Source organism: Bombus fervidus, chromosome 9, assembly GCF_041682495.2.
Source record: "Bombus fervidus isolate BK054 chromosome 9, iyBomFerv1, whole genome shotgun sequence".
NCBI lineage: Eukaryota > Metazoa > Arthropoda > Insecta > Hymenoptera > Apidae > Bombus > Bombus fervidus.
Genome location: NC_091525.1, coordinates 7367033 through 7385516, shown reverse-complemented (window position 1 = coordinate 7385516; position 18484 = coordinate 7367033). Strand labels below are relative to the sequence as shown.

Genomic DNA, 18484 nt, shown 5'->3' with positions numbered 1-18484 from the left:
AAGCATCGCGTTTAAAGCTAGCAGGAAGAATGCAGTATCGAGAAAAGAGTGAGATAATATTAATGTTTAATTATGAATACAAATTTTCTAAGACTATTTACAAAATCGATGTCTTATACAAAATACGATATTACTCAAAGAAATATTTTTTAAAAGATATGTACAAAATATTCAAGTTTGAAGATGCGCATTTAATAGTCAGCTGCATTGCTGGCCAAGTAATCACGGCGTCCGATATTCGAAGCTTGTTTGTTTTGGATAGCTTCCAGTTTGGGACACTCTGTGATTCTGTGACCAAGACCACCACAGTAACTGCATCCACGCTCATCTGAAATGTAATAAAAAAACATGGTTTATTTCCTCTTTCTTAACAAAAAAAGAAAATGTAAATGTTATCTGCAATCGTTTTACCTCCCAAATTGAGGTATTTTTCATTCTCTGAACAAAGTTCCAACAAGAATGGTGGAACCTTTTGTTTTGCTTCCATAAGCAAGTGTTTAAGATCCAATAACACAGATTCGTCATTTGCTTTGTTAATAAATGTTGTTGCTATTCCAGTTCGTCCAGAACGCCCAGTTCTTCCGATCCTATGCACTATACATAAAAATTGATTATTTAAGTAATTAATCATTGCTTAATAATTTAATAGGAACATGCTAAATTACCATAGTTTTCAACATCGTCCGGCATATCGTAATTTATAACGTGTTGCACATCAGCAAAATCGAGACCTTTGGATGCAACATCCGTTGCAACCAATACATCTTTCCGACCTTCACGAAAAGCTTCTACAGAACGCGATCTTTCTTCCTGATCTATAAAAAAGTAATTACACAATTTAAACACTAGAAATATACTTGATGATATTTATTGTATTAAAATTGAATATACCTTTTCCACCATGTATTGCTACCGCTTCAACGCCCTTTAGCAATAGGTATTCGTGAATAGCATCAACGTCTTGCTTTTTCTCGGCAAATATAAGTACAGGTGGGGGAGTTTTTTGTAAACATTCCAGGAGATACACGATTTTAGCTTCTTGCTTGACGTATTCAACTTCTTGTATTACATTCATAGAAGCTGCACCTGCGCGACCAACATTAATCGTCACAGGTTTTACTAAAGCAGAACGCGCAAAATTTTGAATCTTCTTTGGCATAGTTGCGGAAAACAGCAACGTTTGTCTCTGACCCTATATGAAATATATGCTCAAATGTAGTACAAACAATTTTTAATATAATAAAAATATAACAAAGTATGTTTACCCTGAAGAACGAAAAAATTGTTCGCACATCTTCTTCAAAACCCATGTCGATCATACGATCAGCTTCGTCCATACACAGATAACGACACACGCTAAGTTTTACCATCTTTTTATCTAACATATCCATTAGTCTTCCAGGAGTTGCCACCATAATGTGGACACCTCTATAATGAAAGCAATGATTATATAATGCGATAGAATTATCGAAATAAGAAAAATCAAAGTGTTGGCAGAATACTTGCTTGTTAATAACTTCTAAAGATTCTGATACAGGTACACCTCCAATTGCTAAACAGCTGCGTATTTCGGGACAACCTGCTTGTCGTAAAGTATTCGTATAATGTCGAATAATATCGTAAGTTTGTTTCGCTAATTCTCGAGACGGACAAATGATTAAACCTGGAAAAGGGTAAACGTCATATTTAATATCATTATATTATTTAATATAATTTTCTAAATATTTTATTTTTTATATTATCACAATATAGTGTTACCATATGGTCCCTCGTTTCTTACAAATGGCATAGCCACTTCTTGTTCTAGACAAAACATTATAATAGGTAATACAAATACCAATGTTTTACCGCTTCCAGTGAAAGCAATGCCAATCATATCGCGACCTGATAATCTACAAAAAGGAAAAAAATAATTACTTTATATTTTACAGAAACATGATTAAAAATATGCAATAAATGTATACTAACACTGTTGGTATTCCTTGAACTTGAATTGGCGTGGGTTTAACGATACCTTTCTGTTCCAAACCATTCAGTATACCTCTATGAAATTTCATCTCTTTGAAGCTTTTCAATGGTGGTGGTACATCATCTCCCTCTACTAAAATTCTAAGTTTTCTCCTAATCCTTTCATGTCTTGCTTCTCCTGCAGCAAGAACTGCTCTTGGAGGTCTCCAACTGGTCTTTATTGGGTCCTCATATTGAATACCCTTTGCTAATTCTGCTACACCCATTAAAGCTTTATTTTCTGCTACACTCTCTAGGATCTTTTCTTCTTCCTTCAACTGTTTTTCCATAGCACTTTCCTTCTTAGCTAAAATATTTTATGAATCAGTTAATTTAAGTTATTGAAAATTTTTTATTTCGTAAAGTATGTCATACACAGTTACCTTCTGCTAATTTTTTTAATTCAGTATGTTGATCTAACAAAGAAATGTTCGACTTTCTTCCCCATACTTGCCCATCATCATCATCTGCATCATCCTTTTCATTCTCACTGCTACTTTTCCCGATAATACCAGCAGCTGCTTCATCTTTAAGTTGTCCAAGTTTACCAAGCTTAATTAATTGATATTTTTTACGTTCTTTAACTGGCACATAAGGAACATAATCGTCATCTGTTTCTAGGGGACTACTTTCCTTGTCTCCTTCTCTTCTGTATCTCTATATTAAGAAACATTTATTAATTTATTAGTTACAGAAATTTTAGAAATATATAATTAATAAAAGATAAAATATCAGATAGTAAAATAACCTTTGGAAGATCTCCTTTTTCTTGTGCCATTTTTTACACAATTAAGTACTTTAAATACTTTAAGATTCAAAGACGATTCAAACAAATAATTTATGTGATCACAGACATATCTCTATTCTCTAGTATTATTAAGGGATCCACATATAACCTATATTCCATATAATTGTATTCCCAAACTTTAAAAGTACGAAGTAATATATTCAGTGAATATTTCGTAATGCCACCATTATCGATATTTCAAAAGTACTTTTCGATAATATCAATTATTTTATTCTTGATGATTCTATTAAAAATTAATATTAATAATAAAGAAACACTTTAGAAGTTGTTTACATTACATTCAGATTCGATACTCGATACTCAATACTCGATTGCTTCACATCGAAAAATTAATCGATTTATCAATATTTAAAATGTTCATATTATCGACATCTAATTTATACTTAATATATACCAAATTCGATCCGATACAAAATGAATTTTTGTAACCGGGAAATAAGGTATAGCTAACAAATCAATACTACATTTTTAATCAGTAGACTGTGAATCTACTAATTATAACTGTTCGGAATTTTGAGTGGCCGTCTGTTTATGGTACGGTCAGGCCCATTCCCTTTATTAGGAAATTTCGAATTACATGTCCTCCCCAAGCTGTAAACCTAATGACCCGAGGTCAGGTAAAAGCCTCGGGTAAAGCCCATCCGGAATGTCACGATGAACAGCGAAACCCAACGGCTGGTAGGGAGCAACATACTAGGACAGTTTATCATCAGACATCGTACCGTGCGGGTAAAGTACACTAAGCACTAAGTATACTTTGGATATTTTACATAGTTTTTCATACTACTTACATTATGTGTAATTTTGTATGTACTAGTTTCCTATAAATGCATAAAAATCTACAGTTTACCAATGAAAAATAATGAAATTCTAGTGCAGAATTCAATTACTTATAACTTGAACATTAAATCTCAATCGATTTTTTTGCATATCAAGTTTAATATTCATTTCGGTGTTTAGAATCACTTTTCCAAAACTGATCTACGAATTCATTAGCATTTTGTATAAGAATGAAAATTTTGTATTACACTATTTGCGGCGCCATGCACTTCCGGAATACATCAAATCAGCTGATCAGAGCATGATACTGACAATACCAGATAATACGAATTGATAGTTACGTCAGATACGTTTTTAATATGGTTATTTGAAAATTAATCGTATTTACTGTTATTCTAGATAAAAGGATTAAATACTGAATAAATTATGTACATATGATAACGATATCATAGTATACTAATTACAATCTGCTACTTCAAAACGTTGTTAAAACAATACAATGTTTAAAGATCCAAAAATAATAATCATTGGTGCTGGAGCAGCGGGTATTGCTGCAGCAGCTAGATTAATAGAAAAGGGATTAAAAAATATTACAATTCTCGAAGGAAAAGATCGGATCGGCGGTAGAATACATACAGTAGAATTTTGTAAGTAAATTATTTTTGTTTCTATTGCACGTTCATTAAACATTCATACACAAAAGTTCAATTTCTGTTGCATAGGATAAAGAAACACACTTATTTTTAAAGCAATTGTAATTTTATATTTTCAGCGGATAATGTAGTGGAATTGGGTGCACAATGGGTTCATGGTGAACAGGGGAATGTTGTTTTTGGTCTTGCTTATCCACACAAACTATTAGATTCGTCAAAATGCTTTAATGAATTCGATAGACACTTATTTGTTACTGCAAAAGGTGAAATTCTCTCAAAAGAAGAAAGTATAGAAACATTAAAAATATACTATGATATTTCTGAAAATATATCGGATGATATACATAATTCAGAGTCATATGGGGAATATTTTATAAATCAGTGAGTATATAAATAGGTTTAAAATATATTATTTATTATATACAAAATTAAAATTGTTTATTAAATTATACAAGTTTATTTTGAACATTTTTTTAAAAGAATGTTCTTAACAAATGCATCAATGTCACTCTCTCTAAACCATGCTTGCAAAGTTGGATGCAAATTTGTTGTTGCAACTGTAAAAACTTCTTTATCAGGAACTATACACCTAAAAAGAGAAATACTTACATAAATACCTCAGTATAAACAGTAATCTTCGACAAACTTACCTTACACGTGAATTAATACATTGACTTCTCACATATTCATATCTTAAAAGAGAATATATATATTTTATATACTTTGCATCTAACCTATTTTGGTCTTCAGTATAGATTTTCTTAGAATTATTTATTCTTTCCATATATCCTTGTGTTAATATAGGTATAATAAAGTTCACCTAAATGTTAGTAATTAGTAGTAATTAAATTGAATTAAATTTTTCAATCTAGAGCCATTTAAATTGTTTTACCTGTTTAAAACAATCATCTATAAACTCTTCTGCTCTACTATATACATAATTTTCCTGTTCTTGAAGTATGAGAACTCCAATTTTGGGCTCCTTAGACCTGAATATTTTTGCTATATGCTGTGCAGTTTCTGAACCATCATCAGCAAATGTTAACATAACTTTACAGCCATATGGTTTTCTAGTCTATCAAGAAGATAAACAAAAAATGTCAATTTGTATTGATGTAAAGGCATTCATCACAAATATTCTATAATACCTTTCTTAAATTATCTTGTATAACATGCCCAGAAACTGATTTATGTCTTTGTATATTATATACAAAATTAATTGGAGTTAATACTAATGGAGCTCTTGGTACATTATTTGGTCTCATGATTGATTCTATACAAATAAAAATCATTCATCTAAGCTAAATTGAAAGAGAAGGTTCCTACTGCGTCTATGATAAATATTAAAATACCATTTGCCGTAGTACTTTGTGAAATTCTGTTAATTAGATCAGAAACATCATCTTTTACTTGATTAATTATATCAAAACGATGCATTCTTTGTAAGACACTCAAAATCTTATCTATAGTTGCCTCAGCATGTTGCACATACGTTAGTAATACATAATAAGTTGGATCTTGCAGGCCTTTAAAATCATAATCTATACACTGTAAGAAAAAGAGCTAACAAAACAGTTTTAAATAAAACCATCATTAAATATTATATGCATACACGTATTTGTTCCATTGTTAGGCCCATATATGCAGCAAATTCTTGCCACCCATTATAAGTTTTCCCTGTTGCAGTAGAACTTAGTAGTAAACATAATTTTTGCAATGTGGTTTTTCCAATCTCTTCGAATAGATAAGAAGCATGAATTTGTGCTGTAGCTCTTTGAATATTTAATGCTACAGTATCTAAATTTGGAGGACCATCAACCTCTCTTCTCAACTTTTCCAATTCAGGATCAACATTGCTGAAATACAAAATGTTTTATAATCAATGAAAACATATTTTTTCTATAAAACTAATCCAGTAATAATTCTTACCCTTTTGCAAACATGTTTATAAAGTATATATAATTTATATTCCTGTGTCACATTTTTTGTAGAGAGATATAAATCATTCATAATTTGTGACGTAATACAATAATTTTATAAAGCACATTCGCACAATACGAGAAATTATACTTAATAATGTACAAATTTTAATAAATGCACTATGGTTTTCCTTTGCTTTCTCATTTCAAGGTTAGTGACTCACGTCCGACCTGATTTTACCGCTAAAATTCGAAATCTTTTCCGATCGCTATAATAAGAACTGAATTGAATTAAATTAAATTAAATATTTCAGATTTTATAAAACATTTAACAAAAATCCGTTTACTAGTCGTAATAAAGCCGAGCAATTACTAGATTGGATACATAAATTTGATAATTCCATTCAATGTAGTGATTCATGGTTTGATGTTTCTGCAAAAGAAATTGTAAATTATTGGACTTGTGATGGAGATCTTGTACTCAATTGGAAGAATCATGGCTATAGAACATTATTTGCTTTATTATCTGTATGTATATTTTATATCAGTAATAATTACATTATATATGTATATGTAGCAATAGTTCACTTTTCTTTTATTTCAGCAAAAAATATCAAATGCAAAAAATAAATTGCCTATAATGGAAAAAATAGAATTTAACAAAGATGTTTATAATATTGACTATACTTCAGATAACAATATAATTGTAAAAACAAAAGATGGTTCAACATATAAAGCATCTCATGTTATATTTACTGCATCTCTTGGTGTTCTTAAAGAGAAACACAACACAATGTTCACTCCACTTTTACCTGGAACAAAGCAACATGCAATAAAGGCACGGTAAAAGTTTAATATTGATGGTCAATATGGAAATTTTTCTACTTTTTGGTATGCAGTTAATTTAAAACACAATTGTAATATGTTATTTAGGGTTTAAATATTGGAACTGTAAATAAAGTGTTCTTGGAATTCCCACATAGATGGTGGCAAGAAGAGTGTGCAGGTTTTAGTTTAATATGGTCTAAGGAAGATAAAGAAGAATTTATTAAATCTTATGGACAAGTATGGTCAAGTATACAGTTATATTCTTTAATATTAATAAACATTATCAGTATTGGTTCTTAAATATATTCACCATATATGATGTAGGATTATGAGTGGCTATGTGATGTGTTTGCATTTATTTCTGTGGATTATCAACCAAGAGTACTATGTGCATGGATCTCTGGTAAATTTGCAAAACAAATGGAGTTACTGTCTGATAATGATGTATCTGATGGACTATATTTATTACTAGAAATGTTTTTGAGTAAAACGTATAATATTCCAAAATTTGATCAAATGATTAGGTAATAATTTATAATATTCCCTTTTTTGGTATTCTAATGTTAATATGTATTATATTATTTGTAGATCATCATGGTATACTGATGAATGTTTCCGTGGATCGTACACCTTTAAAAGTATAACAACTGAAAAGCTAAACGCGAAAACGAAAGATTTAGCTGAACCTATTATATTAGCTGATGGGAAACCTGTATGTATTTCCATTAACTGAATAATTAAGGAAAAATGGGTATCAGATTTTTTAATAATTTTTATTCAATAGATAATCCTTTTCGCTGGAGAGGCGACGCACGAACATTATTATTCCACTGTGCATGGTGCAGTTGAAACGGGTTTCAGAGAAGCTGATAGAATAATAGATTTTTATAGGTAAATTTTATAACTTTTTCATATATAATTAGTATTTCAATTTTATTTGGGATATTTGGGTAACTACGGTGTAAAATAGTACAGTCTTTCTGATTACTCATTATAGTTGAGATAAAAGGTTATTACTTATACGTAATGATTCTGTGGATGATTAAACAGTAACTGATTCTAAAATAAGCTTACTTTTGTGATCATCGCATGGCTTAAAAGATTCTGTGTGATTTTATTTTTATTTTCCAATATAATTTATATCTTTAAATTTGTAATTGTAATTCGTGTCTTATGCAATCATATCTATTTTATTTTTTAATCTTAAAAATAATATCTAGGCGCGCACACATACAAAGATAATCTGCATAATCTATAACAATTATATTTGTCCTTTTTTTCATTAATTTCTTTTACTTGTTCTTCAATCTGAGAAAGTAGTATGAATGAAAAAGCTAATTTATATTAAAAGTGTTTATATTGAATCATATATTCTATTTCTATTGATTAGCATGCTTCTTAGGCGGTTAAAGCCTCAGCTCTAACCAGAGCCACATTTCTTCATAAGGGACCACGGTAAATTATAGATTTACTTGATGATTTACATTTTAAAAAACATTCTTTATGTAAACATTAAATGTATATTTCCAGTGTATTGATTTAATCAATAACCATTTATTTTTATTATTTTATTCTTCCAACAAAAAGAAACTTAACATATAAATTCCACACTTAGCAATAAATAAATAAAATGCATGCATGTCTATTCTTGCTGCATTGTTGATTTTGTTACTATCGATTTACAAGCAGTAAGTAATATATTTTTCTATTAATTAGGTAACTTCCTTCTTGATAGAAGATTACGATATTGTTATATTTGTTAATTATTTAAATTTGTATATAGTAATAATTCGTACATACACGTTGAAAATTGATTACAATTGTAAACAAACAGTCAAAATTAAATAAAAAAAGAAAAATTACAATTCTAATCACGTAGAACACGTGGTTGCATAAACAACTTCAATAAACTGGAAAGGACAGTGAATGCGTCAAGCCAAAAAGTAACAAGAACGAAGCTTGTAATAGTAGGTGCAGGCATTGCTGGATTAGCGGCTGCGAAGACATTAGACGAAGCAGATTTCAAAGATTATCTATTAATCGAAGGTAATTAAACGTCGTATCGGAATTGCATCCAGTAGGTATTTACTATTTATTTTCTCACAGCGCAAAATGAAATCGGTGGTCGAATTCAATCTATTCCGTGGAATAAAGCTTGGATAGAATGTGGGGCACAGTTTGTACACGGTGATCAAAGTCAGTTAGCCCAATTATGTTATGAACATGATTTACTCTCAGATATACAATGTCAAGATGGTCAAGGAATTTTCATTCGCAATAATGGTTGTAAAGTAGATGAAGCTTTGATAGAGGAGATAGATGACCTTGTTCGCACTACATTAGAAGATTGCGAAGATTGTGAAAACAAAGATATCGAAGTAGGCTTTGAAAATATCGATGCGGTTTTAAGAAATTGTCTCAATACACATTTACATAAAAAGAATGACCCATTAGCAATAAGAACCATAAAGAAGGAAATTTTTGATTGGAATGTTAGATTTCTTGTAATAGATAATGCTTGCTTCACACTTGATGAACTGTCCACCAAATATTGGGGGAAATTTAAGGTAAATAAGGGTCAGTTGTAATGTTGAACTTGTATGGAAAAATTTAATAACGCTAACTGTTTCATTTATAGTTTGTCGGCGGCTCAGAACACGTGTCGTTTAAATCCTGATATACGGCTTTACCCAAACTCATCGCTGATAGTTTGGGTAAAGAAAATTTATTCCTAAATACCTCTGTTGATTCAATCGAGTGGCAACAAGTAATAGATAATGATTTCAATTCCCCACTTATTATAAATATCTCTAACAATACTCGTATTCTTGCGGATTGTGTAATAATTACCTGCTCTCTTGGTTATTTAAAAGAGAATTATAAGAAGATGTTCACTCCCCCCTTACCGAATCTCTTCAGCCAGGCAATCGAATGTTTAGGTTTCGGTTTAATAAATAAGGTTTTCCTCGATTTCGGTGTTCCTTGGTGGAAACCTGGTACCAAAGGGTTTCAATTACTTTGGAAAGAAGGAGTATTTTGCAATAAAAATCTGGCTATATGGACTAGAGATCTGACGGGTTTCGATGTTCTGCCAAATCACGAAGGTGTACTCCTTGGTTGGGTTGGTGGACGCGGAGCTTATATTATTGAAACTTTAAGCGAACAACAGGTCGCAACAGACTGTGAAAATTTACTTAAACATTATTTAAAATCTGATAAAATATCACCAATAAAAAAATGTTTGAGGACTCAGTGGAATGCAAATAAGTATGTTCGTGGTAGTTACAGTCATATTACAACAAGATGTGACGCGAATGGCATTACGCCACACAGTTTAGCAGAGGCGATATGGGGCAAGGCAAAAGAATATGATAATAAGGTAAGAAAAATCAACACACTTGATTATGAAATACTCGATGCTATGAAAATTAATTTATTTTAGGATGTGCCTATCATTATGTTTGCTGGTGAAGCAACGCACGAGAATTTTTACTCTACGACTCATGGTGCTTACGATACTGGAGTAAAACAAGCACAAACCTTTTTACGACATCACGTCGTTAAGAATTAATTATACATAATTTTAAATTTCTAAGAGATATGAATGAAAGTACTTTGAAATATGTGGGTACAGTCGCACAGATTTGCTGTACATATGCAATATGAAAACACGCGCGCACACATTTCAAACTTAATAAAAATTTCTTATGTTTTATATATGTACAGTTACGTATATAATTTTTATCGTATCATGTTTATTATCATGTTAATTATGAACAATTTTATCTAAATAAAGTGTATTATTTTGTCATTGCATTTTCAATTATACAATTAATTGTCGTAAAGATTTATTAATCTTTCTGCTTCTCTCCACCCAGAGGCAATTGCTCCATGTACTGTAGAGTAGTGGTTTTTGTTGGTAGCTTCACCTCCGAATAGAATTATCTAAAAAAAACAGATGAAACAATATATAATCTAGTATTCATTTTTAAAAAAAAATCGTTCAAATAAAACTTACGGGTTTCCCCATTTTCATAATTGGCTCTGATAATTCCTTCGCGGTAGAGTTCATCCTTATAGAATCTACGCTCTGATAACTATATGTACCCCGGAAATGTTTATTTTGATGCCATTTACTCCTATAAACAAAATGAATGTCGTTAGATAGAGATAAGAATAGATAGAAGTTGAAAACATGGTACCTAATCATCGCTATTGGCCTAGTGACATTATGATGTTTCAACAACATATTATTTAATATTTGTACTGTTTGATCAAAAACTTCGTCATCAGTGAGGTCATCCATTAACCGCGCACCTCTTCCAGATACCCATGCTTGCAATAAACGAGGCTTGTGGTCGACAAAGTTAAAGGCTGCTGTGTAAGGTATCCACCTCGTTTTTGGCTAAATAAAATAAAAATATAATTTATGTTTATATTATATACAACTAAATTAACATATTCGTTTCTAGCTCAGCTTTAAAATCTTACATCACTCTCAAGCTTTTCCCTTTCTTCTTTACTCCACAAAATTCTATATCCTGCGTTGTTCGTTTCTGTGGGAGTAAACCAAACATCATCGAAGGCTAAAAATATTTTACAAGCATTTCCAAATCCCAGTCCCTAAAACGAAAGTTAAATATTGTTAATTAAATTTTAATTTTTTCTGGGAAAAAAGGAAATATACCTTAATACTCTTAATTTTTGATTCCGGCAATGAAGGATTAAAGAGAGTTTCGTGCTGTGCTTTAAGCACTCCTAAAGAAGGTGTCATGATGACATGATCGGCTGTATATTCTTTTCCATCGAGCGTTGTTATTTTCACGGTATTATCGTCACTGGAGTAATCAACTTTCGTTACTTCAGCATTAAGTACCGTTTTGTTTAGCACAGGTAACTCATTCTCTGGATTTGGAAATCTTTTCTATTTAAGAAATTTACGGTAAATAAGCATGTTCAACGAATAAAACATATTGTCGTAAGATAATAAACACCAACCATTAATATATCGAGAATAGTACCATATCCTCGTTTCCTCCAATTGATCGCCAGATCACCCTCACACACACTATAATCGGTATACGTTTTCGCTGCGATATCGAACCAGTCATCGGCAGGATCAAAGCTAGTCTCCATTAAATTCAACAGCCACAGTAATTGATCCTGTATCGTTTCATTTAGTTCCGGAAACATCTCAAAATTGTCTTTGAACCTAATGTAAAGTCATTTTAGATCAATGTATAAAGTATATGGTAAGGTATGCGCGTCACTTCAGATATGGATTTAGGACAGGTACATAATAACGTCTATTTAAAATTCTCGATCAGATTCATCATATTAAATTATGATGTTAAAGAACAGACAAATTCAATTATACGGAAGCAATAATATTCGAGATCACATCCCTAATATTGCATACTAATATAAAAATACTTATTATGATATTATACATTATTCAATTATATTATAAAACTATAAATAATATATATATATATATATATTACATGTTATATATTATATTATGTATTATATATATGTTGCATAGTATTATATATATTATATATATATAATATTATATATAATACTATGCAACAATTTTTACACGCACCAATATAATGTTACTATTAAATAATATTTTTTTCTTGCTTTTTGCTTGTTCTTAACTTTGCAATCTTTTGAATGTTATATAACATGGTTCGTACAGTTATGAATTACATTCAAGATAAATTTCTGATAAAACAATTACGATATATTCATTTGAATCTTTTTATCCTGAATACATTCATGAAGCAATGATATAAACGTATAAAATTCGTACTTGTATATGAGACATTCACCGACGGAATGCTGACACTCATCATCCGACATCTCCGGACTAGTGCGTCCAAAAGATAGGTAAGTATCCGTAATGTTCTTTGTGATTCTAGGATCGAGTAATTCACCAGTAGATGTGTATATTTCATCGTTAATTGGTTTCGAGTGATCTGTAATGTTCAAAGGAGCTACCAATTCGTACACAACATTTCCCTTCTCTCCGTGAACCCATTGCGCGCCTAAATCGATCACGTACTCGTCTACAAACGTAAACAGTCTATTTATCTTATTTTGTAATTGCAAATACCTTATTGTTACATTAGTAAAAGCTAGACTCACCAAATTTTACTGTATTTACCCGTCCACCGATTCGATTCTCGGCTTCCAAAATAATAAGATTTTTAAAACCATTCTCGATCAATTTCGACGCAGCTGCGATACCAGACGCTCCAGCACCAACGATCACTATACGCGGCAATTTAGTATCTTCAGAAATCGTACCTGAGATCAGGCAAAACAGAAAGATCAAGTAATAGAGCATCTCCGACAGTAAAATGAACTCTGCATGCACAAACTTTTATCAATTGACAGATTGGACATCTAGTTTTACGTGATAACCCTTATATATACTGTATGCTCTTGTTCATATAATAATTTGCTTTTGTTAAGCAATAGTGATAGTATCTGGAGTATGTAATTAGCAATAATAATATCGGTTAGATAACGGCTAATAATGAGAGATAATGAAATTATTCTTTCCATAAATTACTACATAATTTAACCTATAACTTTTAATAGTTTTTCAAATACATTTTATCGTCTAGAAATTATGTAATGACTATGGATCTTTTGCTTGGAGAGTAATTCTCTTCGGTTTGATATTTTAGAGCTAGAAACTTTCAACATTTTATTTAACAATAATTTATCTAACAATAATATTATAAAGCATGCTAAATAAATATGACTTAAAGAGATTTTAAAATAAAGAATTTTTAAAAGACCAAAAACGATAAACATTTTTTTAAAAATGCCTAAGTTATTTCGATTTCATTTCTATCCAGTTGCTGGATTTTCGAATTATGTAAATTGAAGCAAATACAATTATTATATTTATTTATTTATTATATTTACAATATAAAAATTAATAGTGTAACTATTAGGAAAATTCCTCTACGATAAGAAAGCATTAACATTTGTGACTTAAAACAGAGTCACGTGATATCGGGAACGCATTACGGAGATTCACAAATTAACCAATCGCACGCTATTTTGAATTATACACACTGATGATACGTCCGTACATTGGTGGTTGGATCCGTATATTATTCTTAGTAAATGCATCATTTTGTAATCACTGTTGATTCATTATAGAAATTTAATGATAAATGGAAGCTTAAGGTTAACAGTAGAAAAATCATGTGCTTATCTATCGAATATTTTGTTAGCGATATAAATGATCTTTTTCCTTCCATAATACCATTTTAATTCAAGAACCAGGAAAGATCACTTGTGCTTGTTACAGAAATGACACTCCAATTTAACATTTTTATTATATGTTTAATATTTAGCATAGCGTTAATTGTGTCCTCGAAAACAGCAGGTTAACTATATTTTATACTTTATACTATTTTTCTGCTTCAAATATTTTACATGATCTCGTGAAAGGTTACTTATAATTTCTTTTACTCCTGACTGTAAATTATTTTCTTTTCCTTAAATAACAAATAAATATAGTTGAATATATTTTTAGGAAACTTAAATAAAAAAGAATTTGAGCCATGGAGATTAAATGATAACATCCGCAATAATCCATTTCTTCATAATTCAGGCAACAGTGAAATGTATAAAAAGAATCCTTTCTTATCAAATATTTCAATGTTGTATGATTCATATAATGGGAATAGTACTGAATTGAACAAAACACCTGTAAATAACAAATCATTCAAGGTATCAGAAAGCTCTATTGTTAATATATCTACTTTTAATAATAATCCTTTCGTACCACATTATTCTAGTACAACTAATTTCATATATTCCAATATTCCAGGTACTTCCCATAAATAATTTGTATCCTAACAGAAGTATGCAGAATAAGAGGGTATCAACGGATAAAATTCCAAGTATAACAAGTCCATACACAGATTCAAAATCAAAGTCAGAACTTAGTAAGTAATTATGTCTAAGTGAAACAACCTTCTTTGTTGTTTATAATGTTAATTGTTAATAATTTCTATGTATTAGAATGTGAGGAATATGAAAGACAAATCTTAGGCACAACAAATGCATTGACTTTAGTGGGTACAAATCCAGAGGTGATTACAATAACTAATCAAAAATGTAAGACCACAAACCATCTTGTTGTTGGAGGTATCGATGCTTCTCCTGGAGAATTTCCTCACATGATTGCTTTAGGCATTAAAGCTTTAGATGGGTCATTTATTTTTTCATGCGGTGGCACTCTTATTGCTCCAGAATGGATACTTACTGCTGCACACTGTACTTATGGGCCAAGGTATTATTTCATCTTATTTATCATGTTAAGCTTTTAATGTAAAAATTACTTAAATACTACCATTTTCTGCAAAATAGAAGCCCTACAAATGCTCGTATTGGTATGTCTAACTTGAGAAATAATCAACAAGGTATCACAACTGCGATCAACAGGATAGTACGACATCCAAGTTATAAACCTCCTGCTATGTATGCTGACATAGCTCTTGTAAAGCTAAGTACAGCTGTTGTCTTTAACAATGAAATAAGACCCGCTTGTTTATACCAACGATATGATACTGTGCCTATGCAAGCATGGATCAGTGGTTGGGGAGTTACAGAATTTGGTAAGATCGAAGTATTCATGAACAAACGAGACTAAAATTTCTTTAAAAAAATATACCTGTTATTATTAATACCTTTAGATGCAGAAGAAGAGAGTGATCAACTACAAAAGGCTCTTCTTAATATTGTTGATAACATAGATTGTGCAATAAAATACAATCAGTCTATGTCAATAGCAATACCATATGGAATTATGCCAAGTATGATTTGTGCAGGAGATACTCTCAATGGTTGGAATAAAGATACTTGTCAAGGAGATTCAGGAGGCCCCTTACAAATACCCCATCCAAGAAATGAATGCTTATTTCAAGTATTAGGTATTACCAGTTTTGGACAAGGCTGTGCAATTGTCAATACACCTGGAGTATATACTAGAGTTTCACACTATCTTAACTGGATTGAAGATATTGTTTGGCCATAAATTTTGTTTTGTATCATTAATGTACACCTTAATTTGCAAAGATAAAAAATTGTTTATTTTCCAGCAACATTTCGACTGATTTAAAGATTAAAAGTTAAAAATACATTTGATAATAATGTTTAAAAGTGTAGTAATGTTTGATAAAAGTGTTATCTATCAATGTATGTACATATCAAATAATCTTATTAATGTACAAAGTGAGTGTTATTTTTATGATGACATTAATATTTTCAGATTATATTAATATTGTTTGAAACATGTGCACATAGTACTACATAGTTGTAATATAGATTGACTAGAAAATCTTTTAATCTGTAAGAATGACTTCAGGGTGACTGTAAATAATAAGTGTAACTTCTGCCAGTATTAGGCATGAAAATTATACTCAAGATATTTTTGTATCGTGAATGGTCTTCCATGTGAGACCATCTCCATATGGTCCATGATTAGATGGAAAAAGTATATGCCACCAACTTCTGTGATATGGAATATAATGTTATTATTATATTGTAAAATACTTATTAATAAATATTTAATGTTTTAGATTACCTCCCAATTATACCTAGAAACAGCTTCCAATTTTGTCTTGGTCCAAAATTATATGGATTTTGATATATTTTACCAAGTGCTTTATATTTTTGTGTTTCTGTGCTATTTATACGTGCTTCTATACTTGTTTCTCCTCTAGTAATGAGACCCGCGTGCCACCATGTTAAAGCTCCTAATGCTGCAAAAGTAGCCACGCAAATTAGCGCTGCAAAAACTATAAGTCGACGGTTCCATTCTTTAATGCTTGTATCTGCAGCTTGTTTAGCTATTTCAGCTAATTCCTCTTCACTTAGGTGATCTAATGATTCAGACTAAGATACAAGCAAATAATTAAATAAATTCGATCTAATTATTAAATTTATTTTTTGCAAATAGAACTACAATAATTACCACAGGAATTATCTCAGAATTATTAATGCGTACTGGATGACCATCTAATTCTGGTTCTTGTGCTGGAAAGAATTCTTGATATGCTATTTCTACACCAAATAACATTATGAATAAAATACCAAGTACTGTAAAAACCATGTATTGAAAAAAGTATCTATGATTATGATGACCAACACAATTGTTTAACCATGCTGTTTCTTTGTTTAGAAAATATATAGGGTTTTTAGGCAACACTAAAATAATATATCATATATTCAAAAGGATACGGCAGTGATGATCCATCTTAAGAATACATTTGTTACATACAGAGCAATGATGTGTTCTGGGTGGTTTTGGTTTAATACATTTCTTACAAATACTCACAGCCTCTGGTATAAGACCACCTTCCGGTGGATAACCAGCTGGGACATTTACTCCCATATAATAATGAAAACATACATTTACTAATAACCAATTTCCAATAACTAAGAGGATTATTGTCATCAATGGACTCTTTTCCCACCAATATGGTAAACCAATGTAATATGCAATGTACACGATACTTGCAGTTAAAAGGCTTACCATTACTACAAATACCTGTAAACTGTCAAACTTAGTAAATACATTGTGAACAACAGTAATTTTTTTTATAAGAATCACATAAAGATATAAATAAAAAAAAAGTAATATACATGAAATTAGGAAAGTTTACAAAAGTACTCACCGGTCCTAAACAAGCAGTAAAATTTTCTACAAACCAGAACATTGGTTCTAGAAGTATGTCACAAACATAACTCCAATTTAAAAATTCATTATAAAATAAAGATTTTATAATGACTTGAAAACGCCACCATTTTTGTTTTAAGTTAAGTCTAAAAGCAACAAAATATATTATAATATGTTCAAGCAACTAAAATGTTTGCTCTTTATGATTTTCTGTTACTCACTTAAGAATATTAGGTGCTTTGGTTAAAGACCATTTTATTCGTACCATTTTTTTCTTATATAAATTTCAGTATATCGAATTATTTAAAATTTCATTGAAGGTATATTTTTAGAAATCGAAATAACTGCAACTACTAACATTGCAATTGAAAAATGAATAATTGTTACACAGTATACTATATAACATGTTCAATGTTGCATTGGAAATCTTTTTAGAGTGCGTTGTACAGTGTTGAAAGTGTATTTCTCGCAGAACACACAGCTCAGAACATTCTTCTTCGCTTATCAAATTGAAACATCGATAACGATTATTCTAATTCAACTTTAAATACAAGATACAAACTATACTAATGATTAACGGAATTACATGTCCTATACACAAGTGATAACACTGCAGCGCCACTGATAGAGAATTACTGTACTATAAAAAATTGAGTGCTTGTAATGAGAGAAGTCAAGAATCATATATCATGCCATCCAGGACAAAATTATACAAATTTCGTAATTTATTTATATTACATTATATTATTCCAGGATGATAGGATTATATTCCAAA

At 30.5% G+C, this 18484-nt stretch overlaps 6 protein-coding genes across 13 annotated transcripts; 2 read left to right on the top strand and 4 right to left on the bottom strand.

Moving 5' to 3' along the window:
• Nucleotides 1–49: 49 nt before the first annotated feature.
• Nucleotides 50–3116, bottom strand: Abs (ATP-dependent RNA helicase abstrakt). 2 transcript variants are annotated; one of them, XM_072010418.1, is made up of 10 exons: nt 2747–3116; nt 2391–2658; nt 1969–2314; nt 1759–1892; nt 1507–1663; nt 1266–1428; nt 892–1192; nt 666–815; nt 412–594; nt 50–328 (listed from the first exon to the last, which is right to left on the bottom strand). In XM_072010418.1, exons 1-10 carry the CDS (start codon nt 2783–2785, stop codon nt 192–194), a joined length of 1878 nt encoding a protein of 625 aa, XP_071866519.1. In that variant the 5' UTR covers nt 2786–3116; the 3' UTR covers nt 50–191. The 2 variants fall into 2 exon arrangements, with proteins under 2 accessions (XP_071866519.1, XP_071866520.1); XM_072010419.1 differs by having other exon boundaries at nt 2391–2664; nt 2756–3116.
• Nucleotides 3117–3875: 759 nt separating this feature from the next.
• On the top strand, nt 3876–10566 carry LOC139990851 (uncharacterized). Its single transcript, XM_072010407.1, is given in 12 exon segments — nt 3876–4242; nt 4368–4629; nt 6482–6695; nt 6772–7005; nt 7101–7232; nt 7320–7519; nt 7584–7707; nt 7780–7886; nt 8875–9041; nt 9102–9562; nt 9634–10374; nt 10438–10566. Coding segments are annotated over 12 exon segments (2919 nt in total). The 5' UTR covers nt 3876–4094.
• Nucleotides 4674–6549, bottom strand: LOC139990860 (uncharacterized). 2 transcript variants are annotated; one of them, XM_072010431.1, is made up of 7 exons: nt 6178–6549; nt 5861–6104; nt 5601–5811; nt 5397–5521; nt 5141–5323; nt 4899–5068; nt 4674–4837 (listed from the first exon to the last, which is right to left on the bottom strand). In XM_072010431.1, exons 1-7 carry the CDS (start codon nt 6189–6191, stop codon nt 4705–4707), a joined length of 1080 nt encoding a protein of 359 aa, XP_071866532.1. In that variant the 5' UTR covers nt 6192–6549; the 3' UTR covers nt 4674–4704. The 2 variants fall into 2 exon arrangements, with proteins under 2 accessions (XP_071866532.1, XP_071866533.1); XM_072010432.1 differs by having other exon boundaries at nt 5601–5796; nt 6178–6530.
• Nucleotides 10398–13431, bottom strand: LOC139990856 (spermine oxidase). The gene is made up of 8 exons (XM_072010421.1): nt 13149–13431; nt 12814–13069; nt 11994–12207; nt 11683–11919; nt 11487–11618; nt 11198–11400; nt 11014–11134; nt 10398–10940 (listed from the first exon to the last, which is right to left on the bottom strand). The coding sequence occupies exons 1-8, from the start codon at nt 13348–13350 to the stop codon at nt 10827–10829; spliced, it is 1479 nt and encodes a 492-aa protein (XP_071866522.1). The 5' UTR covers nt 13351–13431; the 3' UTR covers nt 10398–10826.
• Nucleotides 13432–14081: 650 nt separating this feature from the next.
• Nucleotides 14082–16608, top strand: LOC139990858 (trypsin-1). 5 transcript variants are annotated; one of them, XR_011800673.1, is made up of 7 exons: nt 14082–14409; nt 14560–14774; nt 14857–14974; nt 15051–15321; nt 15399–15646; nt 15725–16226; nt 16300–16608. XR_011800673.1 is itself a non-coding variant. In XM_072010425.1 (6 exons), exons 1-6 carry the CDS (start codon nt 14334–14336, stop codon nt 16063–16065), a joined length of 1269 nt encoding a protein of 422 aa, XP_071866526.1. In that variant the 5' UTR covers nt 14082–14333; the 3' UTR covers nt 16066–16608. The 5 variants fall into 5 exon arrangements, 4 of the variants coding, with proteins under 4 accessions (XP_071866526.1, XP_071866528.1, XP_071866527.1 ...); XM_072010425.1 differs by having other exon boundaries at nt 15725–16608; XM_072010427.1 differs by having other exon boundaries at nt 14083–14409; nt 14560–14735; nt 15725–16608.
• On the bottom strand, nt 16098–18304 carry LOC139990859 (palmitoyltransferase ZDHHC16A). 2 transcript variants are annotated; one of them, XM_072010429.1, is made up of 6 exons: nt 17931–18304; nt 17708–17855; nt 17271–17580; nt 17005–17195; nt 16615–16925; nt 16098–16541 (listed from the first exon to the last, which is right to left on the bottom strand). In XM_072010429.1, the coding sequence occupies exons 1-6, from the start codon at nt 17975–17977 to the stop codon at nt 16451–16453; spliced, it is 1098 nt and encodes a 365-aa protein (XP_071866530.1). In that variant the 5' UTR covers nt 17978–18304; the 3' UTR covers nt 16098–16450. The 2 variants fall into 2 exon arrangements, with proteins under 2 accessions (XP_071866530.1, XP_071866531.1); XM_072010430.1 differs by lacking the exon at nt 17931–18304 and having other exon boundaries at nt 17271–17587; nt 17708–17848.
• Nucleotides 18305–18484: the final 180 nt, after the last annotated feature.

Bases quoted from the DNA above. Each gene is read 5' to 3' on its own strand.
- Abs (XM_072010418.1), bottom strand. From the start codon at position 2,785: ATGGCACAAGAAAAAGGAGATCTTCCAAAGGTTATTTTA. The intron at 1,429-1,506 runs GCAAGTATTCTG...CTTTCATTATAG, and splicing joins TCTTTAGAAGTTATTAACAA to AGGTGTCCACATTATGGTGG. The intron at 816-891 runs GTATATTCAATT...ACTTTTTTATAG, and splicing joins AGCAATACATGGTGGAAAAG to ATCAGGAAGAAAGATCGCGT.
- LOC139990860 (XM_072010431.1), bottom strand. The intron at 5,069-5,140 runs GTAAAACAATTT...ACTAACATTTAG, and splicing joins TAGATGATTGTTTTAAACAG to GTGAACTTTATTATACCTAT. The intron at 4,838-4,898 runs GTAAGTTTGTCG...TTCTCTTTTTAG, and splicing joins TGTATTAATTCACGTGTAAG to GTGTATAGTTCCTGATAAAG.
- LOC139990856 (XM_072010421.1), bottom strand. From the start codon at position 13,350: ATGCTCTATTACTTGATCTTTCTGTTTTGCCTGATCTCAGGTACGATT. The intron at 13,070-13,148 runs GTGAGTCTAGCT...TTACGTTTGTAG, and splicing joins GGTAAATACAGTAAAATTTG to ACGAGTACGTGATCGATTTA. The intron at 11,135-11,197 runs GTACCATGTTTT...TTTTGTTTATAG, and splicing joins AGGCCAATAGCGATGATTAG to GAGTAAATGGCATCAAAATA.
- LOC139990858 (XM_072010425.1), top strand. From the start codon at position 14,334: ATGACACTCCAATTTAACATTTTTATTATATGTTTAATATTTAGCATA. The intron at 14,975-15,050 runs GTAAGTAATTAT...TCTATGTATTAG, and splicing joins AAAATCAAAGTCAGAACTTA to AATGTGAGGAATATGAAAGA. The intron at 15,322-15,398 runs GTATTATTTCAT...TCTGCAAAATAG, and splicing joins CACTGTACTTATGGGCCAAG to AAGCCCTACAAATGCTCGTA.
- LOC139990859 (XM_072010429.1), bottom strand. From the start codon at position 17,977: ATGGTACGAATAAAATGGTCTTTAACCAAAGCACCTAATATTCTTAA. The intron at 17,581-17,707 runs GTGAGTACTTTT...GACAGTTTACAG, and splicing joins TTACTGCTTGTTTAGGACCG to GTATTTGTAGTAATGGTAAG. The intron at 17,196-17,270 runs GTATCCTTTTGA...ACAAAGAAACAG, and splicing joins TAAGATGGATCATCACTGCC to CATGGTTAAACAATTGTGTT.